At 41.9% G+C, this 20,512-nt stretch overlaps 1 protein-coding gene across 1 annotated transcript in view; it reads left to right on the forward strand.

The window, feature by feature from the left end:
• LOC135698754 (glutaredoxin domain-containing cysteine-rich protein CG12206-like) overlaps window positions 1-20,512 on the forward strand; it is a 162,830-nt gene that overhangs the window by 134,280 nt on the left and 8,038 nt on the right. The window contains exon 2 of the mRNA XM_065218881.1: window positions 9,574-9,807. Within this exon, the coding sequence (XP_065074953.1) occupies window positions 9,574-9,807 (234 nt within the window). The remainder of the gene's footprint in view (window positions 1-9,573; window positions 9,808-20,512) is intronic.

Here is a 20,512-nt window from a genome sequence, read left to right on the forward strand (position 1 = left end):
AACCCAAGTCGCGCAAATGCTGAACTAGAATGCTCTAATAAGAGTTGCTTAGATCAGAGACGTTGATAGAGACGCGCAAAGAAAATTTCGCCAAAACAGCAGTACGGTTTTTGAGGGATCTTTTGGCAATGTCACTGGCAACCATGTTTCTTCGAGTGGCTTCAAATGACTTTCATACTGTGCCGCAATGCTGTTAAGAAAATTTGAACGTTAGACCGAAACTGAATAAAGCGTTTCGTTACCTTTAGGCTGAGAATCCATGCACCGTAGGAAGCTCGATCAAATAAGTATGCCAGTCGCTTCATGACAGTATAAATTTTGTCATATTTTACTGTTTCAATCATTTTTATTAACATAAAACTAAATGAAACGTTCCGATTCGAAATAGTTTTTAATCACTAATAAATTTTGTATTTAATTGAATCAACTATAAATAAATGCATAACAGATATCAAATATTTCGTGAAAATAATTATACACTTTTTTCATCATTGAGAACAATACTCCTTTCTGGTGAATTGAGCAAACAGTAATGTTTATTTACTTTGCTCGTTTGGTTCAGCGTTTGACGGTTCGTTTGGTTATTCTTGCTTCAGTCTTTGCGTGTCTCTATTCAACGTCTCTGGCTTAGATAACTTGTATGAGTTTCAGTAAAACCTGCTTGTCAGCAACTATTAGTGCAGTTGAATAATGTGTGCAGTGATAGTCATGATCGTGCTAAACTGAATACATAGTGTTGCACAATTGTTACTGTTTAGGGTGGGGTACCTAAAGGGTTACCAGACAAACACCTCGGTGGACTAAGCAACGGCCTACTAGTGAGGGTGGGTCATCCAACGACCTCTTTTGATGGCTTGCTCGACCTGGAGAACTATACCGAAGACTACAAATCAAGAAGACTGGCAACTGTTCCCTTCTCCCATACACATGTGAAACGTCACTGATAACAGCGCCTCTGTCAATCAAAGGTGGAACTTAGAAGCACAAGTGTTAGTGAGACTGCTCGTAAACGGTGGCTGTGTATGTGACCTAATGTCACCGAAACGAATAATCATAACACGGTACTCATTGTTGTGTTTGTTCTGCTCTACGCAATTTGTATCCAGCAAGCCGGTGGTTTCCAACTCCAAACCGAAAAACTAGGATTGATACCTAGTGAAAATAACTTTAACGTGAATCGAAATATTGTTTATTTTTCCTGTTGGAAGCAATCAATTACAAGGCATTGGCAGCTTCCACCACCATTGAGTGAACTACCATCATTCGGAAGCTGCTGAAAATTCAAGGATTCAAAAAGAAGAAAGATCCGGTACCTACATCACGATCCAACGGGAGGCGTAGCAGGATCTAATGTTGGAGAAAATTAAAATGAAAGGTTGAAGGATCCCAAACGGTACCTGTTGATAAATAATATATTTCCAATTTTAGATGTTGTCAGAACATAAAACCACCGAATAGTGATCCTCTGTATGCTTTAACAATTCTTGGAATCGACCAACCCCTTCCAGAGAATGATAACAGTGTCGGATTGGCCAGTGACATTCAAATGGTCAGCGAGTACTGTGCCAAGTTGCCGAGCGTAACAACTTAACTTCCTCCACTGTGGCCAGGTGCCAAAGCCATGCGGAACGGGCATGCATTTTACTAATGCACCATACGAATGCCCATAAATGCATAACTAAAGGGCTAAGGAAAAGTAGAAGATAATTCTGAGATAGCAAATTAATGATCGAGGAAGGTCCCACCATCATTATGAATGGCATCATTGCCATAGTTTTAATTTTAAAAACAAATTTAGTTACGCATCGGTTTAATTTCGGCTGGAATTTTACTCGTTGTCAAAGAAAGAAACTTTTCACTTTTTACGACAATCATAACAAAACCAATAATTGACAGTTATTTCTACCTATGTGTGTGAATGCACTCGTGAATTAACACACACCATCATTCACAGGTTCCACTTTTGCTCAGAAGAGGCGTTACCGTTACTGACTCCTGAATTTTGGCAGAGTTGCCAGTCTTCTTGATTTGTAGTCTTCGACTATACTTAGTCTCAAGGTCGGCTTGTGTAGATTTACTGAACTAATCAGGACTCGGTAGTGCTCGAATTCACATTGTTTAGTTCCCTAAATTTTACATGCTGTGTGTATAGGTGTGGTGTGTAAAGGGTGTCCCACATCAAATAGCATCACGGAAAAAAACACTGTGGAAAATTACGTATATGGATAGAAATCTTCTTATATCTTTTGGCAAATTTCTATTGCTGATTATTCATAAAATGTATAGGTCAACTAATAAGCAGACGCCTTGTAAAAAGCTAATGAAGATCATGTGTCAAATGAAATGTAAAAGCGGCCACACATACCTTTTATGCATTCTTATAGGACCGATGTGATTTGTCTTATGGAATGTATAAGGCTGATGTTTTGGCAAAAACTTTATAAGTGAAACACATGAATAAAATAATTGATTTTCGTTTTGTGTAGTTGACAGATCCTTTTCAAACTTTCAGACAAAAAATTTAACCTATTAGTAAGCTTTAGGTATATTTATTTCATTCAACTTCAATACCATAACCGTACGCTCGCACCTTACACTTAACTCCACTCATTAGGTTCTGTACAACATTTGGCTGCAGCTTCTTCTGTACGGAAACCCTCTTTTTCTTCATGTCTTCCTCAGATTTGACCTCCTTGGGATGCTTCCGTAGTGCCTGCTTCATAATAGCCCAGTATTTTTCGATGGACCTTCATGTCCTTGGGTACGAAAGTGACCTCGTTGGCTTTGTATCACTTCAGGACAACATTTGAATAGTGGCACGAAGCTAGATCCAGCCAGAACATCCTAAGGGCCTCGTGTTACTTCAACAGAGGAAGTAGACGCTTCTGTAGACACTCCTTGAAGGTACATCTCTCCGTTTACAGTCCCGGTAGTTACGAACGCCGCACTCCGTTTGCCACATGGGCAGATCGCTTGCCAAATCATGTATTTCTTGGCAAACTTTGAAAGTTTCTGCTTCCTTACTTTCTCCGGAACAGCAAACTTGTGCTGGGAGGTGAAGAACAGTAGCCCTGGAAGCTGCCGGAAGTCCGCCTAGATGTAAGTCTCATGACAATGAGGCTTCGTCAGCATCTGGGTTACAGTTTCCGGGCCCGTGACTTTTCCACCGTATTTTGCCGTTCGTCACGATTTGGAGCCTTCTGCACTTTGTACGTATGCAATCCCTCCCGGTCCTTGGCTCTCTGAACAAAAGACTTGGACCGATTCAACTTTTTGGCCACATCCCTGACCGAAGCATTGGGATTCCGTTTAACCGCTTTCACGACACGCTTGTGATCCTGGTCACTAATAGAACATCCATTCTGACCGCATTTCTCCTTCCGTTCGATACTCAGAGTTTCGTAGTAACGTTTAATCACACGACTCATCGTTGACTGCACGATTCCGAGCTGTTTTTCCGATGTCCCGATGAGAGCGTTGAGGATTTTCCAGGTGCTTGCGCAAAATCAATTCGCAACGTTGCTTTTCGGCTTTCCAACATTCGAAAAACTGACCCAATGGGTAATTTTCTACAGCGTTTTTTTTCCGTGATGCAATTTGATGTGGGACACCCTTTAATTTCTGTTAATTTCTATTTCAAGAATCTGGAAATTTCAGAAAAGTTCAGAAAACACAAGTGAACTTTAGTAAACATCAGACTTAGTTTGGAAACATCACAAGCAGCGTTGCCAGTATTCCAGATTTATCTGGATTTTACAGATTTTCAGTCGTCTTGCCAGATATACAGACAGGTCACGTTTATTTCCAGATTTTTTAAATATGTTCCAGATTTTCCCAGATTTTTAAAATGTGTTGCTTTATAAATATCATTGCAACTAACCCTCTAATCAAAAAAGTAAATAGTCAAACTTACTACTTTAATAACCATCAACGTTGGACAGTATTGCAACATCATACATGGAATTGTTACAACATGTTTACAACATTGTTAACTGTCAAAAATCTTAAAATTTTTAAAAATGTCGAGCCAGTTTTATTTTATTTTGAGTTTTTGTTTAGATTTTGGCTATATTTTTTTTTAAATCTTGGAGGAGGTTTCCTAATTTTAGAATTATGAGAAATCGAAAACTGTTCAGAATTGATAACAATAAATTGAGCTTTGGAAAGGCTTTTGAATCTAGACAATCACCAGGACTTTGAACTATGTTCGTGATACTTTTGAGGATAATTAATTAGATTAATATTAATAGAATTTTAAAGTATCTGTGAATATTGAGCTACCTTAGCAGTCTGTAATACTTTAGAATTCTGAATTGTCGTAGATTTCATAATTTTAAGGTAATTCTGAAAATAGTTTACAGTGAAGTGTAAGTATGCAGTCTGTGCAACCTTTGATTGAAGTGAAGACGGTATAAATTGTCTTTTGAAAATTTCAAGGAATTGTGTCCAGTGTTTCTATGGAGATTAATTTTTATCAAATTTTAAGAAATCTGGAAATTTATGGGAGACTTTGAAGGCCTTTTTGGCAAAGTACTTGAGTACTTAGGAAATAATCAAGTGATTTCAAAACAATTCTGATCTTCCTAACAAAGCAGTTCAAAGGATAAGTCTGAGAAGAATGTGACGGTCATTCTGAAGAGCGTACCAAGGAAATTATTAAGAATATTCTAAGAGAAGTTCATAGAGAAAAAGTGAGACAAACTTATGCCAATTCTTGGAAATTATTACCAGTTTGAGGGAATTGTGGAATCATAGAGCGATTTATAAAAGATAATGCTAAGCACTCTTAGAATGTTATAAGTTTGGATATTATCAAGATTCAAGAATTCAGAATAAAAGTATGATGAAACTCAAGGATGATTAAAATTGAAATGAAGTAAGTCTGTAAATCAAGTAAATTCAGACTAACAAAAAAAATCATAATCCCAGGAAAAATATAAATTCCAGAATTAAGAATCCTTTCAAGATCCTTAGACTTCAAAAATGACGCTTTCAGACTTTCATTTTAGTTATGTAATAATATTATTCTTTGGCATAAAGTTATTTGTAATGGTCATGTGGAGTTACTCGTAGTTTAGGTAAACTGTGTGTGAGTACCACGATGTTAAGCTTTCATTCTCACTTCAACCAGGAGAATTTTAGTTTAAAATAAAATTGCCTACTGGTCCACCGAGTGTTGTGATGTCAAGAATGAAATTGGAAGTCTGATACTTTTCTTAACTTTTGGATGATTTTAGCAATGCTAGCAAGTTGGCTTTATATATTTTTTTAAACATGGCTTGCATAAACATTATGGTAGACACATTGACACATCACTTTGATTTCAGTAGCATTATGTTAAAAACAGGATTTTTGGAGCATTCCAGATTTATCCAGATTTTATATTTAGACTGGTCCAGATTTTTCAGAAAATGACCTGGCAACGCTGATCACAAGTCCAATGAAATTCAGCGAAATTTTATGGTTTTCAGGACAGTTTCATTTGTTTCAGGAGAATTGATAGAAATTTAGGGAAACTCGGAAAACATCAGTGCAAAATCAATTCATTTCCAGGATATTATTGAAACTTTAAAGAAGTTTCGAGAAGCAAAGGGAATTTTCGAAAACTTCAGCAAAGTTCTACGAGGTTTATGCCAATTTTGAAAATGTAAACTAAGTTACATGAGTTATTAGAAAATTGAGAAAACGATTTAAGGAAGCTCCGTTCTTTTCAACTACAGTTTCGAGAACTTTTATAAAATAATAAAAATATCGGGAAGATGACAGAACTTCAATGCTGATGTTCCATCAATTTCAAGATTATTGTAAGAGAACTTAAGCACCCAAGCAGCACAAAGCTGTGGTAGAAAGTTGCAGCAACTTGATCGTGACTCAATTAAGTCATATAAAAGTTGCCTGAACCGTTTTGCGGTAAGTGTGCTGCTAGGGAAATTCCGAAATCTTCAAGAAAGTCCAGTGACCTTCTAAGTAGATTGAATATTTTCCCGTAGTTTCATTGAAGCTCCGAGTACTCCGAGAATAATTAGAGAACTTATAAACAGTCCCATTATCTTCGGGAAAATTTCAAGAACTTTCAAGGAGTTCCGATAAATTATGGGAGTGCATTTCAGGAATGTTTCGAAAACTTCAGGGACCTTGCGAGGTATTGAGGGATATTTTATGAATATCAGGGAAACTGCTGGATCATTAGAGTATGTAAGAGACTTCAGGGAATATTGTGCTAATATCCCTATCTCCTTGAAGTTTCTTACGGCTGTTCCGTAAGCCCTCTGTCATCCGAAGTCCAATTCTAGATAGAGCTAGAATTAGGGCGTAACAGCCTTTGTAAACAATGACTTCTCATGTTGATTTCTCGAAATTCAAGGCACACCTACACAAACCAACATCTCCATCGGGTAGGAAAAGTCTTCCTCTACTCGATGGCGATGTCGATTTGCCAGGGCCAGCCATGACTTCCGAGAAATCATCGAGAGAAGTCATTGTTTACAAAAGCTGTTACGCCCCAATTCTAGCTCCATCTAGAATTAAACTTGTACCGGATATATCTATCGAATTATGGAAGTTTTTCTATAAGTCATTCTCCGTTGGTTTTGTTCCGACTTCTATCCAGCTTTCCATGCTCGGTAATGGCGGCCTGTTTCTATGAATAAATATATCCTTCACTGTGCTTTTTGACACTAGCTGGAGGGCGTATGTTGTTCCATTTTCTTCTGTTCCTGGGAGAGGGAAAGGGAGGGGTCAAAATCCGAACCTCCAGATAGTGTCAAAAAACACAGTGAAGGATACATTTATTCATACAAACAGGTCGTCATTACCGAGCATGGAAAGCTGGATAGGAAGGTTTCTACGAGCTTCTTCTGACATCCCCTGGAAATGGCTAATCATGGAATTTGCTTCCGATTTCCGAAGCTATTCTGTCTTCCTCTGCATGTGTTATGAGATTTTTTTTTTTCGAATGAATAGTTAATTTTTTACCAGAAGTTTCTCAATATTTGTCTTGGAAGTTCCCCTCTATGTTTTTTTCAGAAGCTAATACAAAGAATTCGCAAAAATTTGTTCGGACATCTCCTGGAAAGTAAGTTTTCCATTCTTAGCCAAAATTTTGAATTTCCACCTTCAAAATCGACATCAATATTAAATTAATTAAAATTGTAAATGTCGATAAATACCGGTTTTTCTAAACATTTGATCAATCTGGCAACGCTGGTTTTGAGGTATAATGGGTGACATTCGGGTACAGATGGGTGCTATTTCCCAAATAAGTTTTCAACTATTTTTTTAGGTTCTATCATGTATTTTGGGGAGAATCGGGCAAAATAGACTATTTTTTTAAGCATTGCACAGTATGAAATTGGTGACATTCGATTACAATAGATGGGTGGTTTGTTGGAGTTTTTCCCTGGTGCAAAATAACTTTTCAAATGCTTAACTTCTATCATGTACCTATTTGGGGAGAGTTGGGCTAAGTTGTCCAATTTTTGAAGTCTGCAGTGTTTGAAATGGGTGACATTTTATTCCCCTGATATTTTTAAAATGTATTGGAGCTATTTGAGTTAATAATCCTGTTCCTGAGATCTGCACAACAGGGATCATCTCCAATCGATTCCTTGGGTATATGTATAGCCTTCAAACTAGCCCCATCTAATTAAGTACCGTGGACCCCCGCTAATCTGAACGCCGCTTTATATGAATCGAGCTCATTTTTTTCACTTCTAGTAACCCTATCAGCATCAGAAATGCATGTTTCTGGTAGCCTTATTCGCTGTTTTGTTTTGATTCTGCGATCCGTTTCGCAATGTTCCATTTCGCTTTCCTCTATTCCATATGCTGAATGATGTTTGAGCCATTTTTAGTTTGCACGGCGTCCAGATTAGTGGGGTTCAAATTAAAAACGGTCAGATTCCCGGTGATCCACGGTACGATTACAAGCCCGTTGGACCGTGACTTATAGATTGACGCTGTTTTGAGTATTGACAGCATCGTTGCTCACCCGCATCAATTATAACCATAAGAAGCACCTAACCACCAATTAGGGCTATCATCCCAACTCTATGTGGTATGGTCACACCATGTATGGTATCGTTTGTGTATGGTACCCGTTTATAAGGGCATATCCACTTTTTTGATTTACAGCTTTGATTTATTTGAAATATTCCTTTTCTTGTGTCGTCAGTTTGTATTTCAAATTTTGCCACCTAGCTTAGAGACTGAAAGATAGACAGATACCTAGCTTTAGCGTTAATGATCCGAAAAAAAAACACGTCAAAAACGAAAGTAAAATCACCTTGTTTTAAGCCATCAGCGAAAGCACAGATTTGCATAATGATTCGTTTGAGAGTTAAAACCCATCCATGCCATGAAATGTGACTCCTCATTGACTTTCGTCCATTCACTTGTTTGTTGCTGCTCGTTTTTTTTTTCAAAACAAACCCATATTTGACGGTTGAGCTGGGCTGAGCACAATCATCCAATTCTAAACCCAGAGAAAAAATGATGCTCCTTCACACACTGTTCGAAACCGAACGAAAGTGTGCTTCTACGTCGAACAGTGGGTACTTTGTAGTTCCACCAAGGGAAAAAAAAACTATCTAAGCATCACTCTTGTTTCGTAGTGCATGTGCATGTGGAACGACGACGCTACTAGTTTCCCGCCTTTGGTAGGCACAATTTTTTGTTTGTTTTCAGCGAACAACTATCGTTCGGTCTCGTCCAGCTCGGTGTAATTGCAGTCAACACGGCACCTAGTGCCTCGAGGGTGCGGGTGCTGGCGGCAGCGGGAATCCAACTTCACTTTCTTCAACCGTATTTCCTGGTGTCGTCCGCGTCGTCGTGGTGCAATTGGCAGTGCAAGGTAAAGAAAAATGGCAACCAAGCAGGCGTTTCTGGGGGCGAAATTTCACTCCAGTTTTTGCCCGGAGATCTGGATTTTGCAACAGAGAAAGTGTCTTTTTGCTCTGTTTTGCGTAATGAAAATGTTTGGCTCGCGTTTCTTGTCGACATGAATTTGAAATTCACGCGATCAAAATTCTGACAACGAATTACGCAAAATGCAAAATACCTATGTACGTCGAGCGAAGGGTTAATTGTCATTACCATCACGTATAAAACAAACCCCGAATGCGAAGAAAAGAAATTAAGCAATCCCGTGGAACCGTTACAAGTCGAGTAACGTAGTACATGACAACAATACCTCCAACCACCGCTAGCCGGCACGCTTGTTCACACATATTTTAGTAGGTAATTCTCATCTGTCGGCCTTAACTGCGAGCTGCTTTACATATTTCGTCACTCTCCTCCAGCGTGCGCGGGTTTACAGGTGCCATAATCAGTCAAATTTACATGCATAAATGCACAATTATAACCACCGAAATGAACAAAAAAAAAGTGCATCCACACGTTCGCTTCGGTCACGTCACGTCAGACCTCGACGTCGTCGCCGTCGTTCAAACCGAATCTGGGTTACAATGTGTAACCGTAATTACCGCTCTATGGGCGGTTATCTCAGAAAGCTGCCTTTCAACCACACGACTAACCATAAATTATCTATCTCTCTCTCTCTTTCTCCACTTGCAGAGCTACAAGGAAAAGGACGCCGGCAAGGTGGTGGTCTACACGACCAGCATGGGCATCGTCCGGGAGACGTACACCAAGTGTGCCAACGTGAAGCAGATCCTGCGGACGCTGTTGGTCAAGTTTGAGGAGCGGGACGTGTTCATGAGCAGCGACTACCAGCAGGAGATCAAGGACCGGATGCAGAGCGAAGCGATCCAGGTGCCGCAGGTGTTCGTCGACGGGCAGCATGTGGGGGTGAGTAGGGCGGGATTCGGACGTTGGGGAAATTTGTCCGGATTAATGGCAAAATACGCTGCATAGGGCTTTGAGGTGCGATTATTGACGTTTGACGCACGCACACTAGCGGGTGCATTGCCGTGTAAAGTTGTTTATTATTATTATTAGATCTGTCAAAATGAGTTTGACAGCGATTTGTTCACTAACACGCTCTCACTCATCGCACCAATGCTACCGTTCTTATGAATTCTGACGGTTGAGTTTTGACCGAACTGAGTAGACTCTACCCATTTTTCGGTAGTTTTCAACTAGCGTGTAGATTCGTCGATTGTATGACAAAAGGTCGAAAGACAAAAAGTGGAATGACAAAACGTCGAATGACAAATTGTTGAAAGGACAAAAGGTCGATGATACAAAATGTCGAATGGACAAAAGGTCGAATAGACATATGTCGAATGGAAAAAAGGTCGAATGAAAAAAAAGGTCGAATGGAGAAAAGGTCGAATTAGGAGAAGGGAGTCTAAAAGTCGAATACTTGACAGACTTAAGTTGAATATTGAGTGACTAAACATAGAAACTGAATCATTTCTGTTTATATGAAAGAACGAGCAGTGATATTGATAATGCAGTTCAAGCTTTCAGTGTTAGTGCAGCTATGGATATAGATAGCAAAAAAAACTATACAATCTGCAATAAACTTGTAAACCGTTTAGTTCAAAATCAGCTTGTAAAAATAAACAAAACCAAGTCATTTCAATACTGTTTCGATGGATTCAACCAGAGGTTATAAGAAAGAACGAGAGAGATGAAAAAGAGGAAAAGTAATGATAATGTGCCGCGGATGAAGCTTCCAGAACGCGGCTGCGTGTCCACCCGTTTCATCTACGATGATTACTAAATCTCCCGCTTCAATGTTCTTCACCGCGTCAAACCATTTCGTTCTTTTCGTCAGCGTTGGCAGGTACTCCCAAAATGAATCCAGCCGTCGTTGCCGGATCATCGCCCACGATCGCTTCAAGAGTGTGCTGCCATCCTCGTATTGCACAACTGGCTATTTAACGCCGGACGAGCTCCCTGGAAGGAAGCGGTTGGGAGTAATAGCTTCCTGTTCTACGGAGTCTAGGCTGCGGTCATTGCTGTCTTTACGGATCTTACTATTCGCTCCCAGGCTCCGTTCATCCGGAGAATGAATCGCCAAGATGTTGTTGAACTAGAGAACGTAGATTGCTGTTGATTTGCTCACGTGGTAACCGCTCTGTACCTTGAAAGTTGGTGCCGTTATCGCTACGAATTTCAACGGGAAATTCTCTACGGCACACGCATCGACGAACGCACGCTTCGTAGGTGGTTACTCGCAACTTCCAGGTAGACGGTTATACAAGGAAGAGCGCAATCCACCTTTTTACTTGACTACGTAGCTAAATGAACGAATTGATGATGATAATCTAGAGGCTTGCGGAGCTCGGTCGAGCTTTCCGAATCTTGCAAAGATTGCACCGGGCTGTAACGAAATTCACGAAAGAACGAAGCTTCGGAACATGAAAACGTTGACGAATCTCATTAACTGTGGTCTCATTGTTGCCATGTTTGAGTTGACGATGGTAGTGATCCACCAGAAGCGCTGCCAGTCAATGCTTTCTCGGAAGGATGATGGGATACACATTTCGCTGCCGCGATTCTGCCGTTCATGCGAAGAACTCCATATTCATAATTGGGGTGGCCTCGTAGATATTACTGGCATTTTCTAGCGGCCGTTGTTGCTCTGAAGGGGCAGACAATTCGTAGACAGTGTGATAATCTCGTCAGAAAAAGATTGCCACTGAACTAGCCGGAAAATAGAATTTTCGGCCATGTGCAGTTCTTTTTTCGTCCGAATCTCAGTGTTACGTTGAACATTACGACAGTTGTTGATTAACCAGTGGACGTCGATGTCCACAATACATTCAGGAACGTGTATCTCCCGATGAACGTAACATGCTCGAACAACGTAGTGGTTGAAAACTATTCCCTCAACAGCTCGTGGCAATTCCTTCTCGAACGATCTTGCGTTGGCATTCTTGACGTACTGTGAGATGGCTGGAGAACACGTCGCACCAAATGTAGCAACGTCCATGCGGAATGCTTAAGGTTCTTCCGAAGGGTTCTCACGAAACACGAAACTTTGTGCAGAGCGATCCGCACCTTTCGTACGGACTTAATGGAATATCTCTTTCACATATGCACTTACAGCCACTGCATATTGCTGAAATCGAACAACTACGAAGCACAGTGGAGTCGTCTTCGCAAATGGACTTTTCCTGGCTTGTTCGGGGTGGCTACGACGAGGATCCGCTTCTGTTAATTCCTCCACTGTCGTTCTGTGAGTGTATCCCTTCTGCTGATACACGTCAATCTGTCGCCGGATCCTTAGCCATTCTGCTTGCAAGGCACTGGAGTCGTTTGACTGCCATCGAGCAACTGTCTGGGAATTCGAAGTTATCATATTTCCACAGCAGTCCCGACTCAAACCGCTCGCTGACTTTGGTAGTAGTTTCCAATATTCGTGCAAATCGTTTGTCCTCTTCAGAGAGTACCGCACTTAATGGTTTCATTCCGGCCTCCTAAAAGGAAAAGTACTTCTTCAAGGTTTCGTCGAAAGCCTCTTCTCCCTCAGACTCACAGGGGTGATAGCTGTATTCTGAATGTACACTGTCCTCCATAGACAGACCAGTCTAGCCGCGTCTTGATGGCTGTGGGACCATTATCACCATCCCGAGCTTTTAACGGAAGCGCGAGTCGCAGGTACACGTACACGCTCGCACCTTACGCTTAACTCCACTCATTAGGTTCTGTACAACATCTGGCTGCAGTTTCTTTTGTACGGAAACCCACTTTTTCTTCATGTCTTCCTCTAATTTGACCTCCTTGGAATGCTTCCGTAGTGCCTGCTTCATAATAGTCCAGTATTTTTCGATGGACCTTCATGTCCTTGGGTACGAAAGTGACCCCGTTGGCGTCGTACCACTCCAGGACAACATTTGAATAGTGGCACGAAGCTAGATCCGGCCAGAAGATCGTAGGGTCCTCGGGTACTTCAACAGAGGAAGCAGACGCTTGTTTAGACACTCCTTGAGGTAGATCTCCCCGTTTACAGTCCCGGTAGTCACAAACGGCGCCAAATCATGTATTTCTTGACAAACTTTGAAAGTTTCTGCTTCCTTACTTCCTCTGGAACATCAAACTTGTGCTGGGTGGTGAAAAACAGTAGCCCCGGAAGCTGCCGGAAGTCCGCCTTGATGTAAGTCTCATCATCCATGCTTCGTCAGCATCTGGGTGTACAGTTTCCGTTCCCGTGACTTTCCCACCGTATTTTGCCGTTCGTCACGATTTGGAGCCTTCTGCACTTTGTACGTATGCAGTCCCTACCGGTCCTTGCCTCTCTGAACGAAAGACTTGGACAGATTCAACTTTTTGGCCACATCCCTGACCGAAGCATTGGGATTCCGCTTAAACGCTTTCACGACACGCTTGTGATCCTGATCACTAATAGAACATCCATTCTGACCGCATTTCTCCTTGCATTCGATGCTCAGAGTTTCGTAGTAACGTTTAATCACACGACTCACCGTTGACTGCCCGATTCCGAGTTGTTTTCCGATGTCCCGATGAGAGAGTTGAGGATTTTCCAGGTGCTTGCGCAAAATCAGTTCGCGACGTTGCTTTTCGAGTGACGCCATTTTTTCCAACTTTCCAAAAAACTGACAGCGATAAAAATACAGTGTAAACAATACACTCTAAACTACTTCTAACCAAATTTTCAATAGAAAATACCCAATGGGTAATTTTCTACAGCGTTTTTTTCCGTGATGCAATTTGATGTGGGACACCCTTAACATAAGTTCCTTGAAACTCTCTATACTTCCTTGAAATTACCATTGAGATGTACACGTATTTTCGTCCTGAATTTCCAGAAATCTCACGCTTATAGATTTTAAACTTCTGGACTATCCAGCGGCTACGCTTCACGAAAGATCTCTAGATCTAGCTCTTCGGAGGTACTTGGAACAGGTTTTCTCCAATTCTCCCCACATCTCTGAATTTGTTTTGACTTACGTTAAGTTCTCTGCATATTCCTGAAATTCGGGGAACTTCTTAAAAGTTCCTTCTGTTTTTTGGAAGCTAATGGAACCGTTTTGAATTTCTGGAGAATTTCTGGTTCCATGAAGCTTCTCATATTTTCAAGTTGTTTTAAGAACTTTCATTCCTCAAGCTGTGGGAGCAGAGCGACTTCCACTCAGAACCCGATATAAACCTGTGTGAGTGCTGGGGAGCGCAAATTTCAAATGTTGCATCACTATAATACCCACTTTCCCCTACATTTTCCCCGTTAAAAATCTGCCGGATAGACTTGGATTTATAACGGCCCACTCAAGACCAGTTTGATTACGTAAATAAAATATAATATGATAATGATAATTTATTACAGTAGCTGCCACATTAGACACCTTGTCAGACTCACAGTGAAATACGACTTTCGATTCAATGATCTTGAGTTCAATGTAATAAAAAAAAAAAAAAAAAAACAAAACAAAAACTATCGAAAGGAAATATCGCGTCACTTTTCAATAGGTCCAATCTACATTGATAGATTCTTTTCATCGCTTTCCTCTTTGGATCCCGGCGGATTTCCGGATATTGTCGACACACAAAGACGTCGATTCGACAAAGACGACGGGAAACGTTTTTGTAGCCGAGTTATTTACGACAGAGAAAGATAGCCGATGAAAGGAATCGATCAATGTGCGATTGGTCGATTTGAAAAGTGACGCGAGAAATTAGCTCTATAAACCGGTGCAATAATACCCTTTTGCTTATCACTTTCGATAACTGGTTCGAGGATCAACGACTTGAATCGGTAGCATAGCTCATTTCACCTCCAATAAAACATAAATAATACGATCTGAAGTGTGGTAGGCTCGCCATGTGCCGCTGCCAATCACAACCAGTTTACGCACTTGAGTACATATACAATCATTAAAGCAAATCTTTTAACGAGCGGAATTATCTCAATTGTCACTAAGGTGGCTTGCGTTGCTTTTTATCTAACTGCGATACAACTGTTTCCAACTGGGAAAGGAAATTTATCAGCGGACTGGTTTTCCACTCCCAAATGGGAGCGTTTTTCATCTTTGGAAATCAAGTCGAATCAGTCGGTCTTGCTGATTACAAATTACATACAAGCTTCGCCAATTGAGTTTGAAATTGACGTCAAGTATTTGACAGAGACAAAAGATGGTTGACGTCCAAAAACTTCTTACCCAACCAAATAAATCATTTTCAAAGTCTCGTCCGGACACTCCATTGTCAACTTGGCTCGACAAAAAAAATTGACAGACCGCTTTCTTGTCCAACAGCTCTGTTGTCGCATTCGACGAACGTGAGCGCATCTATGACGAATTGGCCGTCGCTGCAACCCTGTCCGTGTCCAGTTATTTCAGCGACCGTGCAGATCGGAACAACAATCACCTGTAAAGGCATGCGCCAACAAAAAAAGAAGTAGAAGAATAAGGGGCTTTACTACGGCGGCAGTCAGTGGCGACGCGCAATCCGTTATCTACGCTCTAGTTGCGAGCCCGTACGCCGCTGTGGTAGATCAAATTATTGCCTTCAGGTCTTTCGGTTGAATGGCTTGCGGCTGCTGCTGGTAGGTCTCCCTTCCCGCTTCTCCGTCCACCTATTCGCGAGAAGAAACTTTTCTTAAGGCTCTGATGCAATTAACGGTTGCATTGTATCACACCTTGAGACTGTGAGAGACACGAACCCGGCCGGCGGCTGCGATGATGACCAGAGTCGTGACGGGGTGAGTCGAGTCGGAACAAGTCGTTGCCCTCTAACGACGATTTGATGAATCTTCGATTGATTGGTTGAGATATTGGGGATAGCCCGAGGCGAGGTGACATGTGTGACATTCCCTTTCCAAGCGGGTAAGAATGCTAGGCTCGAGAATTCTTGAAGGACGACCAGTTGTTTAATGTCTTCTGTGTGTACATACATCGTTTATGCGGCAACGGCTCACTAATCGTGCCGGTCCCATCCGATAGATCTCGAGGCGGGCGGGAGGAGGTGACGTGATTGCATGTGTCTTGTTGGGGCACATTAGTCACTCAACATCCATCGCGGTTGAGAAGTCAATCTTGCATCCGCAGGTGGTCTGTGGCATGGGGTTTTCGTATGTTGTAAGGTGTGTAATTAACCAACTCGTAAGAATGGGACAGGGAATCAACAAAGGGAAATTGAACTAAGGCCGCGAGGTCAGGCAAGTCATCGCTGATGACTTGGTTGAATTCTTGAGATGTGAGATTTGGCAGACCTCCAAAAAAAGTAGTATGCCTGAAAATTGTGGGTTCGGTTAAATGGCACACCAAATTCGAAATAAGAAAACTAAAGCAAAACAACTGTTCTTTTAGAGCCACCCTTACTCAATTCAAGAAAATAGCTCTAAATCGGCCAATTTAAGAGATACAAAAAAGTTGTTTTCTACAAAGTTGCTTGAAATTAGCTCAGCTATAACTTTGCCGAAAAATGTATACCTTAATTTATTCAAACAAAAAAGTAAGATTTATGATTTTAATGATAATAAGAACCACCCTAGAATTCATTGTCTAAAAATGAGGGCCTAACTATAAGGAACAACTTTATTGAAAAGACTTTTAGTCTAAAGTTTCAATTTCAGGCTCAAAACATATAATTCCGCCTAAATCTGCATTCTGGACCACTGTGCAATGGTCATAACACTTTATGTCACTTGAATTTTCCAGTGCCCAAAATTACGCTCATTTCAGATACAGTCAATCCTCCCTATATCGATATGTGATCGATTCTAGCTTTATGCAGATTGTTTCCTCTGTTCTTTAAAACTGTCCAGTAAACTGAATTAGATCTAAGGGAAGACGGGGTAAAACGGGCACCCTGCGCTTGAAGCACAATTTTAGCCAAATCAATCCAAACTTTCCCCAATAAATTATGTAAATATTGATCTTTAGAGTATTTCACATAACTTTTGCATTGATTTGCAGGAAACTTCCATTTCATTTGATGATCTTTTATCGTGAACCCAAACCTGTCCTGTGTCAATTAATGTATTCAGTGCTGTCGTGGTATATTTTGATCTGGTTACTCACTGATTTTTCATATGAGTTTCGGAATGAAGCAGTTCCACACCAAATGACCGGGCTTCAAAATTAACTCTATATATCCATTATCCGTTATCCAATCTATCTTTGGATATTATCCCTATCCTTACCCGGATAATTTTAAAACGGATAATATCTAGTATTTTCCTATCCGGATAGACTCCGAACAGTTCATGTTTAGAATAGGGATGTTCTGGAATCCAAGATGGTGCCCATTGGGATTAGAAAAGTGTCGAATACCCTACACTATGGATATTTTCGGAACAGGGGCGACGCTTTGATGCCGAAAATCGATGTCCGACGGCATTTTGGTATCAAATATGGCGGCCATCGGGTAATTTCGCAACGGGGACGACGCGTAGATGCCGAAAATCGATATCCGACGCCATTTTGGAATCCCAGATGGCGGCCATCGGATAATTTCGCAACGGAGACGACGCGTAGATGCCGAAAATCGATATCCGACGCTATTTTGGAATCCAAGATGGCAGCCATCAAGTAATTTTGCAACGAGGACGACGCGTAGATGCCGAAAATCAATATCCGACGCCATTTTTGGCATCAAATATGGCGGCCATCGGGTAATTTCGCAACGGAGAAGACGCGTAGATGCCGAAAATCGATATCCGACGCCATTTTGGAATCCCAGATGGCGGCCATCGGATAATTTCGCAACGGAGACGACGCGTAGATGCCGAAAATCAACATCCGGCGCCATTTTGGCATCAAATATGGCGGCCATCGGGTAATTTCGCAACGGAGAAGACGCGTAGATGCCGAAAATCGATATCCGACGCCATTTTGGAATCCAAGATGGTGGCCATCGGATAATTTCGCAACGGAGACGACGCGTAGATGCCGAAAATCAACATCCGGCGCCATTTTGGCATCAAATATGGCGGCCATCGGGTAATTTCACAACGGGGACGACGCGTAGATGCCGAAAATCAATATCCGACGCCATTTTGGAATCCAAGATAGCGGCCATCGGGTAATTTCGCTACGGAGAAAACGCGTAGATGCCGAAAATCGATATCCGACGCCATTTTGGAATCCCAGATGGCGGACATTGGATAATTTCGCAACGGAGACGACGCATAGATTCCGAAAATGAATATCCGTTGCCATTTTGGCATCAAATATGGATAATAATTTTGCAACGAGGACGACGCGTAGATGCCGAAAATCAATATCCGACGCTATTTTGGAATTTAAAATGGCGGCCATCGGGTAATTTCGCAACGGAGAAGAGGCGTAGATGCCGAAAGTCGATATCCGACGCCATTTTGGAATTCCAGATGGCGGCCATCGGATAATTTCGCAACGGAGACGACGCGTAGATGCCGAAAATCAAGATCTGGTGCCATTTTGGCATCAAATATGGAAGCCATCCGGTAATTTCACAACGGGGACGACGCGTAGATGCCGAAAATCAATCTCCGACGCTATTTTGGAATTCAAGATGGCGGCAATCAAGTAATTTCGCAACGGGGACGACGCGTAGATGCCGAAAATCAATATCCGACGCAATTTTGCCATCAAATATGGCGGCCATCCGGTAATTTCGCAACGTGAACGACGCGTAGATGCCGAAAATCGATATCCGACGCCATTTTGGAATTCAAAATGGCGGCCATCGGGTAATTTCGCAACGGAGAAAACGCGTAGATGCCGAAAATCGATATCCAACGCCATTTTGGCATCAAATATGGAAGCCATCCGGTAATTTTGCAACGGGAACGACGCGTAGATTCTGACTATCGATATCCGGCGCCATTTTGGAATCCAAGATGGTGGCCATCGGGTAATTTCGCAACGGAGACGACGCGTAGATGCCGAAAATCGATATTCGATGCCATTTTGGAATCCAAGATAGCGGCCATCGGGTAATTTCGCAACGGAGAAGACGCATCGAAGCCAAAAATCGATATCTTACAGATCTTACAGGAAAGATATTCAATGAAAAGTCTCGCGCACGGTGTTATCGTAAATTATGTGTGGACGAAATAGATTCAAATTTCTTCCTTAATTTGTTATGGCTTTCTCAGTGTATGGTAATTCAAACGGCCAGTTGTGCATCATTTGTAATCCACGGAAAAATCCTAATTCAAGAGGTATGGCGGACGGACACAAATTGGGACGACAGGATTCCAATGGAGATCGTCACGCGCTGGATAGATTGGATAGCGGTACTCAAGAAGATTGAAGGACTGCGTATTCCTCGTTGCTATTTTCCGAACTACAATCCAGACAGCTTCAAATCTCTTGAACTTCACGTGTTTGTGGACGCTAGCGAACAGGCCTTTGCAGCGGTTGGATACTTCCGTATAATAGACAACGGTCAGATCAGAGTCGCTTTAAAGTCGTCGAAGACGAAAGTGGCACCACTTCGAGGACTTTCGATACCACGTCTGGAATTGATGGCAGCTTTACTGGGAGCTCGCTTCCGGAGGACTATTGAGCAGAATCATTCGTTGAATATACGGAAAACTTGCTTTTGGACTCGTCAACCGTCTGTTCGTGGATCAAATCGGATGTTCGACGATATCGCCAGTTCGTTGCCTTCCGGGTCAACGAAATACTGGACCTGTCGAGCGTTGACGAATGGCAGTGGATTTCAACTAAGGTGAATGTGGCTGACGAGGCTACCAAGTGGGGAAAAGGTCCCGCTTGCAATGTTGACAGTCGCTGGTTTCAGGGACCTGACATCCTATACAACGTTGAAACAGAATGGATGAAGGTTCCAGAAGAAGGCACAGATTAAAGTGACAAGGAATTGCGGGAGGCGTTCGTGTGCAGTCATCTGGTCAGACAACCGGTGATAGATCCTAATAGATTTTCGAAGTTCTACAGCATATGTTCACCATTTAGTTGATAGTCTGCATCTAGCCAAAAGTAGATCAACAGATACTGTTGGGATTAGCAGTGTGGATTTGCAGAAGGCAGAAAGAACGTTGTGGTCAAGTGCGCAATCTGAGGCATTTCCGGACGAAGTAACGATCTCTAAGAAGAATCGAGAAGGAAGTTATACACTTGGAATGCAATTAGGAACATCAAGCCATTTTGTGAAGCTGTGTCCATTCGCTGACGAGTACGGAGTGTTACGAGTAGGCAGTCGGGCTGCAGAAGCACAGGTTCTATCTTACGATACGAAGTTTCCCATCATCCTACCTAGAAACCATCGCATTACGGCGTTGTTATTGGATTACTATCACCGGAAATATGGTCACGCAAATGACGAAACCATAGTCAACGAGCTGCGTCAGAAGTTTTATGTGCCTCGGCTGCGAGTGGAGATACGATTAGCCAGGAAACGCTGTATGTGGTGCCCTCACATGGGGGGCTGTTGGGAAAGAATGGTTCACGCCGTTAAATCAGCATTAGGATCGGTTCCGGTAGTGCGCAAGCTGGATGACGAGTCTTTCGCTACGGTATTGGCAGAAGCCGAAAGTATGGTCAATTCCAGACCACTTACATTCGTTCCTCTAGAAACTGCCGACCATGAATCATTGACTCCCAATCATTTTTTGCTCCTGAGCTCAAATGGTGTG

Source organism: Ochlerotatus camptorhynchus, unplaced genomic scaffold, assembly GCF_037179485.1.
Source record: "Ochlerotatus camptorhynchus isolate MF236.1 unplaced genomic scaffold, CSIRO-AGI_Acam_v1.1 ptg000094l, whole genome shotgun sequence".
Lineage (NCBI taxonomy): Eukaryota > Metazoa > Arthropoda > Insecta > Diptera > Culicidae > Ochlerotatus > Ochlerotatus camptorhynchus.